Source organism: Panthera tigris, chromosome A1 (assembly GCF_018350195.1).
Source record: "Panthera tigris isolate Pti1 chromosome A1, P.tigris_Pti1_mat1.1, whole genome shotgun sequence".
Classification (NCBI taxonomy): Eukaryota; Metazoa; Chordata; class Mammalia; order Carnivora; family Felidae; genus Panthera; species Panthera tigris.
This window is the reverse complement of record NC_056660.1, coordinates 13,906,267-13,922,954: the sequence shown is the minus strand read 5'-3', so window position 1 is coordinate 13,922,954 and position 16,688 is coordinate 13,906,267. Positions and strand designations below refer to the sequence as shown.

Here is a 16,688-nt window from a genome sequence, read left to right as displayed (position 1 = left end):
TTTAGTGCATGTGAAGTTTATCTGGCATAATAAATGAGATAAGGATATAAATTAATTTTTTTCAAATAGTTGCCAATTTGGTAACCTCAATACCATTTGCCAAATGATATTTCTTTTTCTATTTGATTAGGAAAGTTGTATTTATAACATATGATACTATATGCAATATATTTATACCATAAGAAACATTCATACAAATTCCAGCATATTTATAGATCATTCATGCCATATGCCTGTTCTTTCACCAGTACTACCTTATCTTAACTATTTTGTTTCTGGTGTTAATTCTTGCCCTCATAATGAACTGTTAGAGGAAAACTAATAGATTTATTTATAAGTTCACCTAAATATTAAATTTATTCTTATTAATCCTATAGTGAAATGAGTAATATAAAGCTTCTTAATCTTCTAGGCCAAGTTATCAATAAAAGTTTTTTGCCTCTGTTTTTAGCATGCTTAATAATGAAATACATTTTATGGCTATCATCAATATCAAAATTTTAAAAAACTGTTTAGCTTTCTCACTGGCTTACTCATCTACTAAACAAAAACTTCCTCTATATTTACTTCCAAGTGCCATGCTATGTGTCAGGGACTGCTCTCTTGAAGTACACATTCCAATAAACAACTAAACAAAGAAATAAATTGTGTAAGTGCAAAAAGGGAAATAAAGAGGATGTAGTGGTAGAGAACAGGTTGGTCATGGGGAGGAAACTATTCAGGTACAGCAGTCAGGTACGGCATCAATGAGGGGGACATGTTTAGGGAGACACCTGACAGATGAACACGCACCAAGGATGCAAGAAATAGGGAAAAGACAGAGCCAAACACCAGAACCAAAATACAAAGATACAAAAATACAAAGAGTCAGGAAAATGGTTGTAATTATTAAGGAATGAAAAGATAGTTTGATTATAGTAGCATAGTGAGAAAATGGAAGAATAACATGAGATAAACTTGGAAAGATAATCAGCAGTCATATCACTATCCAAAGCCCGTATTTTTACCCTAAATGCCACCAGAAAATTTTAAGTGAAAAAAAAAAAAAGAAAAAGAAAGCAAGGAACAGTATCATTTACATTTTAAAACAAATTGCAGCAAAATTGTAAAAATAGAATAAAGATCAGTAAGAGATGAAGAAACTACTTTAGAGACAATTGTAGAATCCAGGTAAATTAGAACTAAAGCAGTGTTCCACTACAAGTTAAAACATTTTAACTTTGTCTCTTAAATTACAGGATGCCTTTAAAATTTTTAGAAAGAAAAACTGCTTTATTATACTTCCTATACATTAGAAAATATTTATTATAGGAATGTATAGTAAATATAAATTACATTTCATTACTTTATTATATACATTAGTGTTATTTTTTTATTGTCATCAGTAATAGACTAAATGACTACAGGAGTCCAATGAAGAAACCATGGCCATGCTCCAATAAGGGGTAAGACTTTGAACTAAGGGAATATCAAAGATTGAAAAAAAGAGAGGGGGGGGCCAGAAAGAGCTAGTTCAGAATATTTTAAAAGGCTCAATAATGAGCTGAAAGAAGAAAGTGAAGTGTGTTGGAGTTGAAGAGTAGTCCAGATCAGTACTTCTCAAACTATCTGTGAAAATTTACCTTTTTTTAAAACCATCATTGACATTTGAAAATGAATTAAAAATAATTTTAAAAATTAAGTACACAAAATAAAAGCTCAAATCTTTTTATTTGACTCCATAGACAAAATATGAACTTCAATTTAATCAGAACAAAGATAACATTGGGAAAAAGAAAATAATAAACTGTCCATGTTGTTCACTGAAAGTGTATGTATAGGTGATCGATACAAATAAATGTTATTATACTTGTGACTTTTTTCCATCACACATCATAAACAAATGAAAAAGTTTTAAGTAAAAGAGTGATTCCCCAAAAGAGATGCCTATATAAATATGTTTAATATAAATACTGGGAATATAAATATTTAAAGTTGATAATGTGACACTGAGCTTTTGCTTGTTAATTTATCTAATCCAAGCTGAACTGGCAATAATGGGAATTATTCATGGGAATAACACACAGCTACCCTGTTTTTGTTTTATTTTAATATCACACAGAGTACAGAAAGTAGTGTCACAAAGGTATATTCATGGAATGAAAAGTCAGAGAGCTCAGGATACTCATCTTAAACTTTCATCCAAAATGAAACTAGAAATGCTATTTTTTCAAAATATACTCTCAATTCTCATCAATGCCCACCCAAATCCAGTAACTTATCTTGTGTTATAATCAATAATAAATTATATTTCAATAAAAGAAATGGATCCCAGTTCCATGAGTCTCTTATGTACAAATCTTTTTCTGGTGGAAAATTAAACACAAAATAGTCTATCATATACATAATGTGTCAGGAGATAGATTTTCAAGGATGAGCAAAATCAAGATCATCCTTGAAGACTAAGATACTTTCATTGATAATCATATTAAATAATAATTATTAAATAATTAAAAATGTCATAAAACTGTATACTTCCAAGATTCTAACTTTTTGCCCTTTGATCTTTTCTCTACTTAAAAAACATATTGCAATCATCCCCCATTTTGTAAGTACTGAACTCCTTAAAAATGTTTTACAGGTCTGACAATGCAGCCAGTCCCACTAGTCTTTTAAGAGTGGACTCAGGCTGCTTTCTTATCCTGTAAAAACACCAAGAGTTGAATTTGTAGTTCCAACATCATCAATAGAACTTTTCCTTTTAAGATGCATTGTACCACAGCATTCAATAACAGTTACTTATGATCAGCTTCCATATTATCACATAGTGAAGAAAACAGCAAATTTATCACATCAGTCTTAAAATTATTCAAAATTTTATTATGCCGCTAAGAACACTGTGCCATTCAACTAATATTGTTTTCACAAGAAAGTATCCTTGATAAAGAAAACTGTGCATTGATATTCTGATGTAGGCTCTTAATGTGGATAACTATTCCAGAATAGCCTCCAGTCACTACATCTAAACCTTTGTAAATACATTTCTATACAAAACAAACTCCAGACTTTTAATCTAATCTAATTTAATCTAATTCTTCTTAGTTCATAGCTAGATGTTTGTAAGCAATAAAGATGAAAAGAAAGAATTTTTCCTTTATTTCATCATGATGTTCACAGGTTGCACATTTATAAAAATAATTCTGTGCATTCATCATGTTGTAACAAAAAATTCTTCACTGCTTTATTTGTTCTACAAGTTGGTCTTCCATATTATTAGACAATGTATAGTATATATTGAACTAGGGTATCATCTGGAGCTCGAGGTCCTCTTTAAACTCACTCAAGTTATTGGCAGAATTCAGTTCTTTGTTGCTGTAGGCTCAAGTCCCCCACTTACTTGCTGACTGTCAGCCAGGTAGTGCTCCTAAGGTCCTACAAAGTCATCTCAGGTCTTTGAACTGTAGTCACCCTCATCTCAGCAATAAAGGACTTCCCTCAAGTCAAATCACTCTTAAACTGAGTCGTTCTGACTTCCTTTTCTGTCTTTATGGGGCTCATGTCATTAGGTCAGGACTATATGGATAATCACTGTCTGTTAAAAACAATTGTGCTATGTAATACAACATGGTCACAGGAACAAAATGCGTCATATTCACCGTCCCAGGAATTATGCGTGGAATTACACATGGGAAAATCTTGGGTGGGGCAGGGAGCCGAATTTGGTTTACCACAGTTCTTGGTTCTGCAGAGAGTAATCCCATGTTAATGTTACCCAGAGACATCACATCAGCTATTTTATTTTTTACCTTTAAAACTTCCAACTTCTCCTTTAAAAAAAAAATCTTCTATTTTTTCTCATGACATTCACTATTCCTTTTAGACTGACAAACATGTTGAACATACTTATAATACCTGTTTGAATGTTTTTATCTGCTTATTCTGCCATCTCTGCCCTTTCTGAATCTGTTTCTATGGAATGATTTTTTTTCTCTTGCTTATGTATTATATTTTCCTGCTTCTTTACATGTTTAGAATTTTTTATGGAATGCTTAACATTGAATTTTATGTTGTTTGTTGAAGAATTGTTTTGTATTTCTTCAAAGAAAAGTGGAACTTTGTTCTGATAGAAAGCTAAGTAACTCTAGATCAATTTGATGCTTTCAAGTCTTGTTTTTCAGCGTTTTTTTTCTTTTGAGACTAGAGTAGCCTTCATTTTAGGGCTAATTAGTCCCTCTACTAAGGTATGACTTTCTGCATACTCCAGACAATGGCACCACCGTGAATATTATTATATATATAGTTAAGTATCCTTAATTTGCAGATGATATTTTAAAGAAATGTGATGAAATACAAATACACAAATTATATTTTGCTCCCAATAGCCAAATATAAACACAACATATCATATCTCCATGAAACCTGAGGTGTATACTTATTTGTAAACAATTACATTATGGATATTTATTGTATAACAATTAATGAAACACGAATACCCAAACAGGTCAGGAGATGAGGTCAGTATTACCTTTGTAAAATGAGTGGGCAAAGCTCTGCTCGGGAATTAACTTGGCAAGGAATCCATGGTTCAAACTTGGATGAGGGATAGATGGTATGACCACAACTGTAGAGAAAATCATGGAATCAAATTTGAGCCAGCATGTGACAACCTGCAACACGGTCCACTGGAGATCCATGACAACTCTGAATTACTGCAACATGCAAACAGTACTAGAAATAAAGACTGCGTCTCTGGGGGAAGGAAAGAGGTTACATATTAAGAGAAAGGAGAAATCATACACTTGTTAAGTAGAGTAATTTTGGCAACATACAGAAAGACACACACACACAAAATCAGAACTGGAAGACTGACTAAAATATTGCTTGTTTTATACATATAAAGCTGACATGGATGCATTAAAAATGAAGAAAAAGTTGGTTAACATAATGTCTTAGTGTTTTAAATGGTCAAAAGACATAAAATGGAATGGTAGGATAATGTTTAATTTGAAGAATAAAGTTAAAAGTATACTGCAATGAAATAGCGCCATGTTTATGTATTCAAAGTAAATTTAGCATGCAAAAATAAAGTATAATAGCTAAAACATAATCCATATTTCCACAATGTCAAGGTAAAAGGAGATATGATATGCTCATGGAAAACAAGATGCAGAGATTTGACCACTAATTTCTACTCACTTTGTAAAATATCCATTTTCTTTATATATCATACGCATTTATTTAGGAAAGACAATCTCAACTACAAATTAATCCAGTGGTACATGAAATAAACACTAGGTTACTAAGGATACACTGCAAACAACCAAGAAACAACCTTGATATAAATACAGGGCAGGAAATACAGCTGACAGAAGGCACCCCATGATATTAAAATGTTAGTTTATCATTTTTAAGCAGAGTAGGCAAAGCTGATAAAGCAAGAACTCCCACACCATAAGCATCTTTGCCAAATAATAAAGACAATATGACCCAAGATGGTTCCTTGTTGTCTGTAAGTCTTTGATTTTAGTTGAAACAACTTTGGTATAAAGTTTAGAATATATGTTTGCTTACTATGAATTTCTGATAAAAATGTATATCCTTAAGTAACTATACACAGCAAAAGAAAGAGAGAATGAGAGAAAGAGAGAGAGAGAGAGAGAGAGAGAGAGAGAGAGAGAGAGAAGCTATCTTTAAATTTGGCTCTAAAGATTTAAATTTTGGCTTATTCAAGGTCTTTATAAGGATCTCCTACTTTCATGTTCATAATAGTTAAAAAGTAATACATTAAAAATATATCAGTTATATGCATATTAAGTAGTAAATGGTTTGTATTAATAGGTGGAAAACACTAAAACCAAACTGCACTGGCAAAATGAGAATCAGTTAATATCATGGAAATCCACACATTTTTGCAGAATTAAGGAAAATGAAATTGGCATTTATACACCACCTACTTATAAATGTGTGATGGGATTTTATAAGTAGGACTAGTTTATATCTGGAAGTAAAAATGAAACAAAAAGAGATAAATGATGACAAAAATTCAAATAATTAAAAAAAAATAGTACCTGTACTTGTTGGCGAATTTATTTCTTGCCTGATGTTTCTACCTGGTTGGCTTCCAGTTCTTGTAGTCTCTCGCTGGGGTTCTAATATGTCACGGTACTTGGAAACCATCAGAACCGAAATGAAGTAAACAACAGCTAGAGCTAAGAACTGTGCCTGCTTGCTATCATCCTGTGTGAAAGGAAAAGGCAGTTCTGACATTCAATTTTTTAAAAATTATTAGAGTGTAAGAAACTACTCCTATTTCATTTTCTTTATGGAGGCAAAATATGACATTTAATTTTTATTAAAACTTCTAAACATATATTATTATGTAATTAGTATCATTTAAGTATAAATACAAAACTCCAGGAATATATCATCTGAATTATAGGTTGAAATTTAATTTAAAAAATAAGAATTTAAAAATTTTGCTGAATATGCCACAAAACTTTACTATCCATTACTTCTATAACAGAGTATGTACATTTATAAAATATACAGAAAGTATAAGGTTAGAAAGAATAATATCTGGATAAAAATCAACAGTTCCAAATGTTATAACTTAAAAAAAATGAATAGAATAAATTATAATTGAGATGCATGTACAATCCTACCTTAGGAGAGTATACGAGTACAAAACAGGGGAAATATAAACAGTGGAGGAACAGAAAATGTGGACTTATACCAGCTCCATATGAGTTAGAAGTATGATATGGCAGCTTAAGAAAAGCTAATGCAACCTTTGACTGCATAAATAAACTTTAAAAAAGTGACAATCCCACTATTTTGCACTAGAAAAAAATGACTTCTAAAAAACTGCCAATATTTGAGGCTCTGAACTTCAAAAACTCAATGACAAAATGGGAGTTTTTAAAGAGGACTGCAACAAATTGGTAAAAGGTCAGAAAACAATGGGTCAAGTTAAGATACATAGACAATAGATTTAAAAAAGCAGACTGCAGTCTAGTAGAGAAGATAACTCTACAAGTTGCTTTGTGAAATATAAAGAGCTACCCAGAACCTTGAAGGCCTAGGTAAATATCTCATAGGGCAAAAATTATAACCTCTAATACCACTTTCAAATTAGACTATATCTAAGGAATCAAATGTAAATGGTTATAAAGCCTTTTTTCTAAGCTAGTAAAACTAACACTTCAAACCAAAACTGCCAGTGATTACTGTGGCCCACAGATAGCAGGTAAGAAATAGTATGATACAAATAAGGAAAGCAAACATGCATTAAAGTCTAGCAACTCCATTAAAGGCACTTAATATGTATTAATCCATTTAAGCACCAATGCCAACAAGATTCAGAATTTATGGGCATTTGTCAGAAAAGAAAGCAAACAAGACATATTTACTAATAATACTTTGAAATGGAATTGGCACCGCTAACAGAGAAAACAACGCAAACAGATTAAATTTGTTCTGAAATATTATGAATTTAGTATTTCATATTCTGTGAGTGACAACTTTTCTAGAGATATAGTTTCTTATAAAGTGTGTGAAATACATACCCTGTGATTATAATGCTGATGGAATAAATACATAGGGAACGGGCAAAATCAAATACTTAAACAGTATTGTAAAGGACACTGAAGTGCAATCAGATCAGTGAGGATACTGACCAGGAATGAATTCAAACACAGCTCAAGCTGTGATGAACTATAATATTCTAGGATACATTCCCACCACTTGGAAACTCAGTACCAGGCAATTAAAAGGCATGTGTGGAATGAACGCATGTCAACTACAAAGTTGGGGAGTTGCAAACAACAGATACTGTGAAGTGTTGTCTTAGCCAAGTGAAAATCTCCCATATGTACGGCATGAAAACAGTTGCCTTTTCTTTTCAAATCCAGATCTGCAAACCAATTGTGCTGCTTATTCCCAGTTCTGTCTTTAAAAACCAAGCACAACAGACATAGAGGCTAAACATCTGGAGAGTAACTCAATTTTTATACAAATCAATTGCCTTTCCTACATATGTTATTATTATGAAGACATAAACTCTTATGTTTCTCCCATCTGCTTAAGAAATCGGTCTCTCCACTATTCAATCCTGAATTAGTAACATAATTAACTCTGAAATCCTTTAAAAATTTTAATGCTTCAACCAGGATGCTAAAACTATCTAATTCAACTTTAAAGGATTAAAATTACTTCAGTTTATATAATTTGTATATAAGTGGCCTAGTATAATCTAGGCTTGAGAGAGTGAGAGAGAGAGAGAGAGAGAGAGAGAGAGAGAGAGAAGCGTAATGAATTTCCTTTCAAATTTTAGCTTATTGGCAAACACTGAAAACAAAATTGATTTTTAAAGTCTAATTATTTTCTTACCACATAGCAAATTTTGCCACATGGCACTTTTACCTAGATTTGAACAGTTTATGTGAGTTTAAGTCAGTAATGTCTTCATCATGGAAAACAGACAAGAGCAAGATAAATTCACATCTATTACATATTACATGCATATATATAATCTACATACTTTTCCTTAAAAACCTAATTTTTGGCCTCATTTGTTTTTGAAATTAAGGCAACTAAAAATGACTACTGATTCACAAAAATGTCAAAAGTCAAGTAGAATTCTTGGCATTATATCTACAATTGAGCCTAAAATATATCAATTGTCAAACACTTCCAATAAGTGACAGGGATTAAGGAGGGCACTTGTGATGAGCACCAGGTGATGTATTAAAGTGTTGAATTACTATACTGTCCACCAGAAACTAATATTACACTGTACGTTAACTAACTGGAATTTAAATAAAAACTTAATAAATAGATAAATAAATAGATAAGTAAATAAATAGACAAATAAATAAAAATATGGTGATGAAACAGAGAATGTTTTGGAGAGCTCTACCTTAGGGTTCTGACTACCTCATACTACCTGTGTGGTCTTAATGCTTCTGAGTCTTAACTTTCTTTTAGTCCTTAAATGAAAGTTTAGGATTTATATTAAGTGTCTGAAACACATTATAAACTTAACAAACACAAGTTATATTACCTTGATGATGTTTGGAAGGTACATCTGGAAACGCTTAATTCCCGTCCTTCAGGAAGAAAAAGCTAGGCACCACTGCTGGGTTATCTGACATATTTAACATCTAGCAGTTTTAGAGAAAATTATCACAATCTACCACAATAACCTAATGCAGAACTTACTAACAATTTAAACACAATGTCGCCCTTAACATAAACCCCTTGTATGTTAGGTCTGAGCGTGCCTCTGAGAGATGAGAATTTGCTCCATTTTAATCGTTCTCCATGAGAAAAACATTCTTTCCACAGCATATTGTTTCAGGATAATTCTCATGTCTAAGTGACTAACCTGTTAGTGATTTTTTTCCAAGTCTGGATTAGAGTCCAGATTATTGGGAGACTCGTACATCATGGTTTTTATGCTATCATTCATTTTAACTCCATTAAAAAATATTTTATTATTTATTAATTACAAAGAAATATAGTTTTATTCTAGAACTTTTGAAAACACAGAAAAAGTATAAAAGAATAAAGTATAAAATAAGAACTGGAGATAATCATTAGCAGCACTTGGTATGTTTTTTCTAGTCTTTTATTTTTAAAGGTGCACAAGTACATGTACATACACTCAACATAAAAATGCAGTATTTATGTAATATAAGTACTTTTGTATACTGCTGCTTTCCCTTAAAATATATCATGGCCATTTTTCTATGTATTAAATTTTCCTCAAAAATATGATTTCAATGGTTGCATAGCCTCCCAATGAATGAAAATACTATGACCTATTAAGCTGAAACTCTATTGTTAGATATTTGTGTTGTTGCCAATTTTCCTGTAGGCATCTTTGATGAGCACATGAAGTCAGATAACTTCTCGGTAGAACCAATGGGTCACAGGGCATCAATATTTGTAAGAGTTTTAACTCCTGGTGATGGAAGAGAACTATTCAGAACGTTTATCCAATCTAAATGTCTACCAGTGATACATGACACAGCATGTTTCAATGTACCCTTGCAATGCTAGATATTATTAGTTAAATTTTTTTTATTTGCCTGGGTGACTCAATCAGTTAAGTGTCTGACTCTTGATTTTGGCTCAGGTTATGATCTCACAGTTCATGTGTTCGAGTCCCACACTGGGCTCTGAGCTTGGGATTCTCTGTCTCCCTCTCTCTCCACCTCTCCCCTGTTCTCTCTCTCTCTCTCTCTCTCTCTCTCAAAATAAATAACAAAAATTTAAAATTATTTAAAATTTGTCTAATAGTAAAAATATCTCACTGTTATTTTAATTTGCATTCTTTTGACTATTGGTGATACTGACTTCATCATATATTTGTTACCTTTGTTACCTTATCTTTCTTATTTTATGTCCACTCTCTAATTTTCTGTTGGTATGCTTATAATTTCTCTAGTGATTTATAAGAACTGATATACATTAAAGAGGGTGACAGTTTTTCTGTTGTGTATTCCTACCATGTAGTATTATGCTGTGTGACTTAAATATGTTTTAACTAGTACTCATCCAATTTATTAAGTATAAGTTTAAGATATAAACTTTTTTATGTGTCTCATAAATCATCAATTAAAATAAAAATAGAATCCTAAGTGCTGGAAAATAATAACTATAGTAAGAAGTACTGTCAATATGAGTCTGCTGCGAAATACTATATATGTTTCTATGTGATTTGTGAAAAGGCCAATCTTATTTTTACTTGAGTAAGAGATCATATAATTGGGATGTTCCAAGAAACTATCTCCATGAGCTATCCTTTCCTTAAGCTTTATAAAGCTACTTTTGTAACTCAAATACTCAAAAAATTCTACATTTTTAAAATGCAGATCTTCTTTTAAAAATTACTGCCCCTCCAAAAAGTAATTGCCATGAACACCTTAATAAATTAATCTTTTTTTTATCCATAGGACAAGGAACATTGAGAACAACAAAATAGCCACTACCTAGAGATGGAGCAAGGAATACTAAAAGAGAAAGCTGGTGATTCAACATAAAATGAATCATAATTTTTCAAGGTTATCCCTAGGGTCTTGGTATATACACAATCTAAATCAAAATTTCACATCATCTAAAAAAATGATGTATCCATAAGCTTTCAGAGAAAGCAAAGGCTCCATCACTTTACAATCAGAAGTATGTTCTAAACCTACAATTCCTGACATTAGGACGTCTGGTTGTAATTGCAGCTTTCTTATAAAATTGAAATGATTTTACACAAATAACATTAGAAGATTTTTTCCTGGGAAATCAAGCAGGTATAACTTACCACATCCCGAAAGACGACGGCGCGAAGGCGATTAATATCAACATCCTGAAGAAGTCTATCAGGATCCTTAATAGGAGAAAGGTTACCTGGAACACTTTCTAACGGAGTCTTAAAAAAGAAAGAGAATTGTTAAAAAGAAAATAGCATAATACAGAAACTCATATAGGAGTGCAATTTCTAGTATTGCACTAGCCACATTCTTTATCACGTTCTTTACACATCACTGAGTAACATTTATCGACAACAGCACTCTATTACAAGACACTTTTTCTCTTCTCCTCTCTGCCCTTGTCACAGTTTCACTTACTAGTAATGTTCTTGTTCTTCATCACCATTGCTACCACTATACACTTAGAAGAACAGTAAGATTGAAACTCTGCTGTGTGACCTTGGGCTTGTTACTAACATTTTCTGAGCCTCACTTTCTCCATCTCTAGTTAATATATCTTTTTGAGTCACTGGGTTCATTTATCCATCATTCTTTTATAATATATGAGATTACTCTATTACATTGCATGAGCTTTTATATGTATAAACATTTTACAATCTACGAAAACCCACAGTCTTGATATTAAAGCTGAAAGACATTAAAGATCATAAGCACCTTGGAGCTGCAGTGTATTACGCTAAGTGAAATCAGTCAGTCAGGAAAAGACAAATACCCTGTGACATCACTCATATGTGGAATTTCAGAAACAAAACAGATGAACATAGGGGAAGGGGGAAAAAAAGAGAGGGGGACAAACCATAAGAGTCTCTTAATGATAGAGAACAAACTGAGGGTTCCTGAGGGCAGGTGAGCCGGGATGAGCTAAAATGGGTGATGGGGATTAAGAAGGGCACTTAATGTGATCAGCACGGGGTGTCATATGTAAGTGATGAATCGTTACATTCTACTCTTGAAACCAATATTACACTATATTTAACTCAATAGAATTTAAATAAAAACTTTAAAAAAATTATAACCACCAAGAATCCTTTTTACAGCTTAAGATACGAAAACCGACAATTTTTATGTAATGTATCACATAGCAAACTAGTGAGAGGGCCAGATTTCCTGAAATTCAATCTAGTACTTTTACACTCATTTGTATGTTAAGAAAAGTATGAATTAACTTAGATCATATACATAGAGTACTAAATACGATTCCTGCAAATAGAATAATTTGTTGTTGCTTTAACTAATTAAAAGTGAATACACTTCCTTCTAATCCTCTATATACCTCAATATGATATTTTATTCCTAAATTAAGATGTTTGATTCCTCTGCAGCACAGGATAGTGAAAAGAACATGGCATAGTTATTTGGTTTCCATTATAATTCCAAAACTTATCAGCCATATGACCTTAGGTAAGATACTTAACCTCTCAGAGCCTCAGCTATACCATCTAAATAATAAGCTAGTAACACTTATCACAAAAATGGTTAAAACAATAACACATTGTTCACAGCAGAGATGAAAAGTACATAATTTATAGCATAAGTGAAAAAATTATAAATATGTCAACTTAAATATATCATTTTCCATTTTATAAAGTATTTCTACATCCATAATCAAATGTGGTCGTTATAAAGACTCCTTTATGGACAAAACTTGTATTATTGCTCCTTTTTGCAAAGTATAGAAAATGAGGCCCAAGGAAGATGTTGGACTCACCCAAGTCTATACAGATTAGTATTTCATCAAAATTGTCTATGGTTTACTTACTAAAGTGTCACATAAAAATAAATAAATAAATAAAAACCCTCATTAACCAGGTCCATTGATTCTCACAAGAAAATGTGTTTTCTTACCAAGTCCATTTCCCCTAGTATTTCTTTATCCATCACTTATGAACCAGTTTTCATTGCTAAGGGTCTCTACATTAGTTGAGACTAGCTCAACTAAATTACTACGAAATTCCTTTGCATTGGACTTTTCTTTCCATATTCTACAATCAGAGTAATATTTGACTTGACAGTCTTGAAAAGCTCCATATTATCTAGCGAATTAAGATCCTTTAAGATCAAAGCTCTCAAAAATACTAATTTATTTATTCATTTCACGAGTGTATAGAGTGGTTAACTGCTAGAGAGAGGAAGGGGATTAGTATTAATTTAAAGTTCACTGTGTCAGGAATTACTAAACACTTTAATACATTATTGCTTTTCATTTAGCTCATATAAACACTTTGTAAATTAAGATTTGTACCAATTTTTTGGAACTAGAGGGTATTATGCTAAGTGAAAATTAGTCAGAGAAGGACAAATATCATACGACTTCACTCATATGTGGAATTAACATACAAAACAGATGAACATAGGGGAAGGGAAGCAAAAATAATACAAAAAGCAGGAAGGGGACAAAACATAAGCGACTCTTAAATACAGAGAACAAACTGAGGGTTGCTGGAGGGGTTGCGGGTGGGGGGTGGCTAAGTGGGCAAGGGACATTAACGAAGATGCTTGTTGGGATGAGCACTGGGTGTTATACATAGGGAATGAATCACTGGATTCTACTGAAAACATTATTGTACTACATGCTAGCTAACTTGGATGTAAATTAAAAATTAAAATTAAAATTAAAAAGTTAAAAAAAGATTTGTATCCATTTTAAAGACTGGAAAACTCAGGCCCAGGAGACTAGGAAGTTCATCTTAGGTCACAACGCTTGTTATGGGGTAGAGCCAGAATACAAACTCAGACCTGTCTGATTCTAGAATTAGTACTCTTTTGACAAAGTATTGCCAATGTTATACATACCTGCTCTGGAATTACAAAGATGTACGAGACTGCCCTCAACTAACAGTCTACTATGCCTACACAAATAACATGAGACATTCTCGCTGATGTGTTAATATTTAATTTTCTAAGTAACGGCAACTGCTTTGGAGACTTGATATACAATATGGTCTAATCATTTTAGGAATGTTTTCTGACAGAAGTGAAAAAGAGGCTGCAATACAGATATGCTAAATATGTGGTTGTTCTGCTTAAAAAATACAGAAATTTGAAGCCACAGAACTATTTAAATGAATTAAACTCCTATTTCATGCCTTCACTTACTGCACAGAAAAATTAGCTTGTCAATGTTAAGTATCTCATTACAAGCGTAGGATGCAATAATTGACATACCGGGCTTTATGAAAATATCAAACTACTCTAGGCAGGGGTGACAGTAAGTGTATCTGAAAACATTTTCCTCAAAGGGTAGCACTTAAGCTGAAGCTAGAGTTGAATGGACTTTTGCTAGATGTGAAAAATCTGACCCTTCAAGTAAAGAGAACCTATGAAAAAGTCGAAGGGGAAAAAAAATCCTCTGATGAACTAAATGAAGTCTATCACATGACTAAAACGGTAAAAGCAAGGGGGTAAGGGGGTACAAGCTGCAGCTGGAGACATAAGCATGAGTCAGACATGCAGGACCTTAAAGGTCACGATAAAACTCTGGATGTGATACAAAGGGTCAGTGAAACATATTGATAAAGAGCTAATTCAGAATGGGGATTACTGCTATACTCCAAAATACACTATTCGTTCATTTCCTGGGCATTCAACATATATATTTCATATTATGAGAATATCTATCACCAAAAACATATCCATTTTAAAGACACGTTATTCAAATATTCAGCTCTGTGAAAATACCTTTAACTATGAAAAACAGTGATAACTAAGAACTTTCAGAGCTATGTGTACTGATATCCTAATAAATATCCTATGAAGTAGAAATGATTAGTATCTTCATTTAAACAAGAAGTGTTAAGTCTCAGAGAGGTTAAATAATCTTGGTAACACAATTGTGAAGAAGAAAAGCCAGCACCAAAGCCTACTGATTACCAAATCCTTGCTCTTTGATTAAGCAATACCATGCCACTTTTCTCTTGTATTAAAAAACAAAACAAAACAAAACAAAACAAAAAAACAACTTTAAGGTACATTATATTTAACATAGAAAACGTTTAATTACCTTTGAAGCTGCTGTGGCAGTCACACTTTGGGGAGCTTCCTGAGGTTTACTGCTACCATGGGAAGATTTGCTCCCCCTGTCTCTCTGTCTCTGCCGACATTCTAAACAGTTCCTCACAGCAACACAACAAACTATTTACAAACCGAAAGCATATTATTAATACAAAGTGTTGACTCTGACATGCTGAAAAGAGTTGCTAGGTTTTTTTCTTTATTTCTTTCCCTTATCTCCATTCATTGTTCCTAAAGTCAACAAGACTAAACAGACATGTTTTGAAATTATCAAATACAGTAATGAAAAATACATATAAAACACATGTGTAGTTAAAAAATAAGTACAACATACCCACATACTACCAACGGGCTGCAGAAACAAGATTACTGACGCTCCCAATTTATCCCTTCCTTAGTCTATCCCCCCCATCCTTTAAAATTCTGAATTTCACAAATCAGTACAGATTTTTTGAAACTTCATGTTCACATTGGATAAACTGTTTTTACTGACAGGACTTCTTCCTGTAACATGACTACTTGGAGACTCCACTGAGCACAGCTCCCGCTTCAGGCAATGATAGGCTACCTCAGTAGAGGCAGAACCGAGGCCCAATATCCACCTTTCTGCGCGGTGGGAACATGTGCGGCCTTCTCAGTAAGTATTCGTTGAGTACGAGCTTTTTACTTATTTACGTATTTTAAGCAGTCGTATTCATGGACTCCAACCATTTGAATTTGACTCCTGGCTCTGCCACCTGTGAGCTGTGTGATCTTGGGCCAGCTGCTTAGACTATGTCTGCCTCAGCTTCCTCATATGTAAAATGACTTCAAATATGCTAACTTCCTTAGCTGTGAGGATTAAATGAATTAATATATGTATAAAGTGCTTAGAACTAGACAGCACATATTGATTTATAACTGTTTGCTTCATTATTAATCACTTAAACTTTCCTATGGGTGACCAAAAAACAACTCCGCTTGCAAATACTGGAATAAAAATGAAATTAGTAGTAAAGGTTTGAAATATATTCAGATATAAAAGTTCAGAATAACCAAATAAATGCTGGTTTTAAGATACTTAGGTATTTAAAAAAATTTCTCTTTCTCACAAGGTTAATTCTGTCAGCTATTGTTAAATATCAATGGATATGTCCATGGTGGCCACAGTAAATTATCCCACACCTGTTACGGGTCAGAAAGAGCTCAGTGTGGTCAATCTCTCCATTATAATGATTATGAAATGATTCCACTTAGACTGCCCATCTTTAAAAAATGCAAAACAAACAAAAAAGTAGGTTTCATTCCATCATTCTTAAAGCAAGTTATTATTCCTACCCTGGATCAGAAAAAATATATCCCCTGAAACTACACACATATAGATTTATTGTATTGTGTTTATATTTTATTTTATTATTTATTATTTATTTTTTATTTTAGAGAGACAGAGAT

General features: G+C 32.6%; 1 protein-coding gene across 8 annotated transcripts in view; it reads right to left on the bottom strand.

Annotated features, from left to right (window-relative positions):
• NBEA (neurobeachin) overlaps window positions 1–16,688 on the bottom strand; it is a 678,339-nt gene that overhangs the window by 440,195 nt on the left and 221,456 nt on the right. For all 8 annotated transcript variants that reach the window (XM_042998658.1, XM_042998776.1, XM_042998897.1 and 5 more), the window contains 4 exons: window positions 15,247–15,377; window positions 11,297–11,404; window positions 6,048–6,216; window positions 4,505–4,600 (listed from right to left, as the gene is read on the bottom strand). In XM_042998658.1, the coding sequence (XP_042854592.1) occupies window positions 4,505–4,600; window positions 6,048–6,216; window positions 11,297–11,404; window positions 15,247–15,377 (504 nt within the window). The remainder of the gene's footprint in view (window positions 1–4,504; window positions 4,601–6,047; window positions 6,217–11,296; window positions 11,405–15,246; window positions 15,378–16,688) is intronic.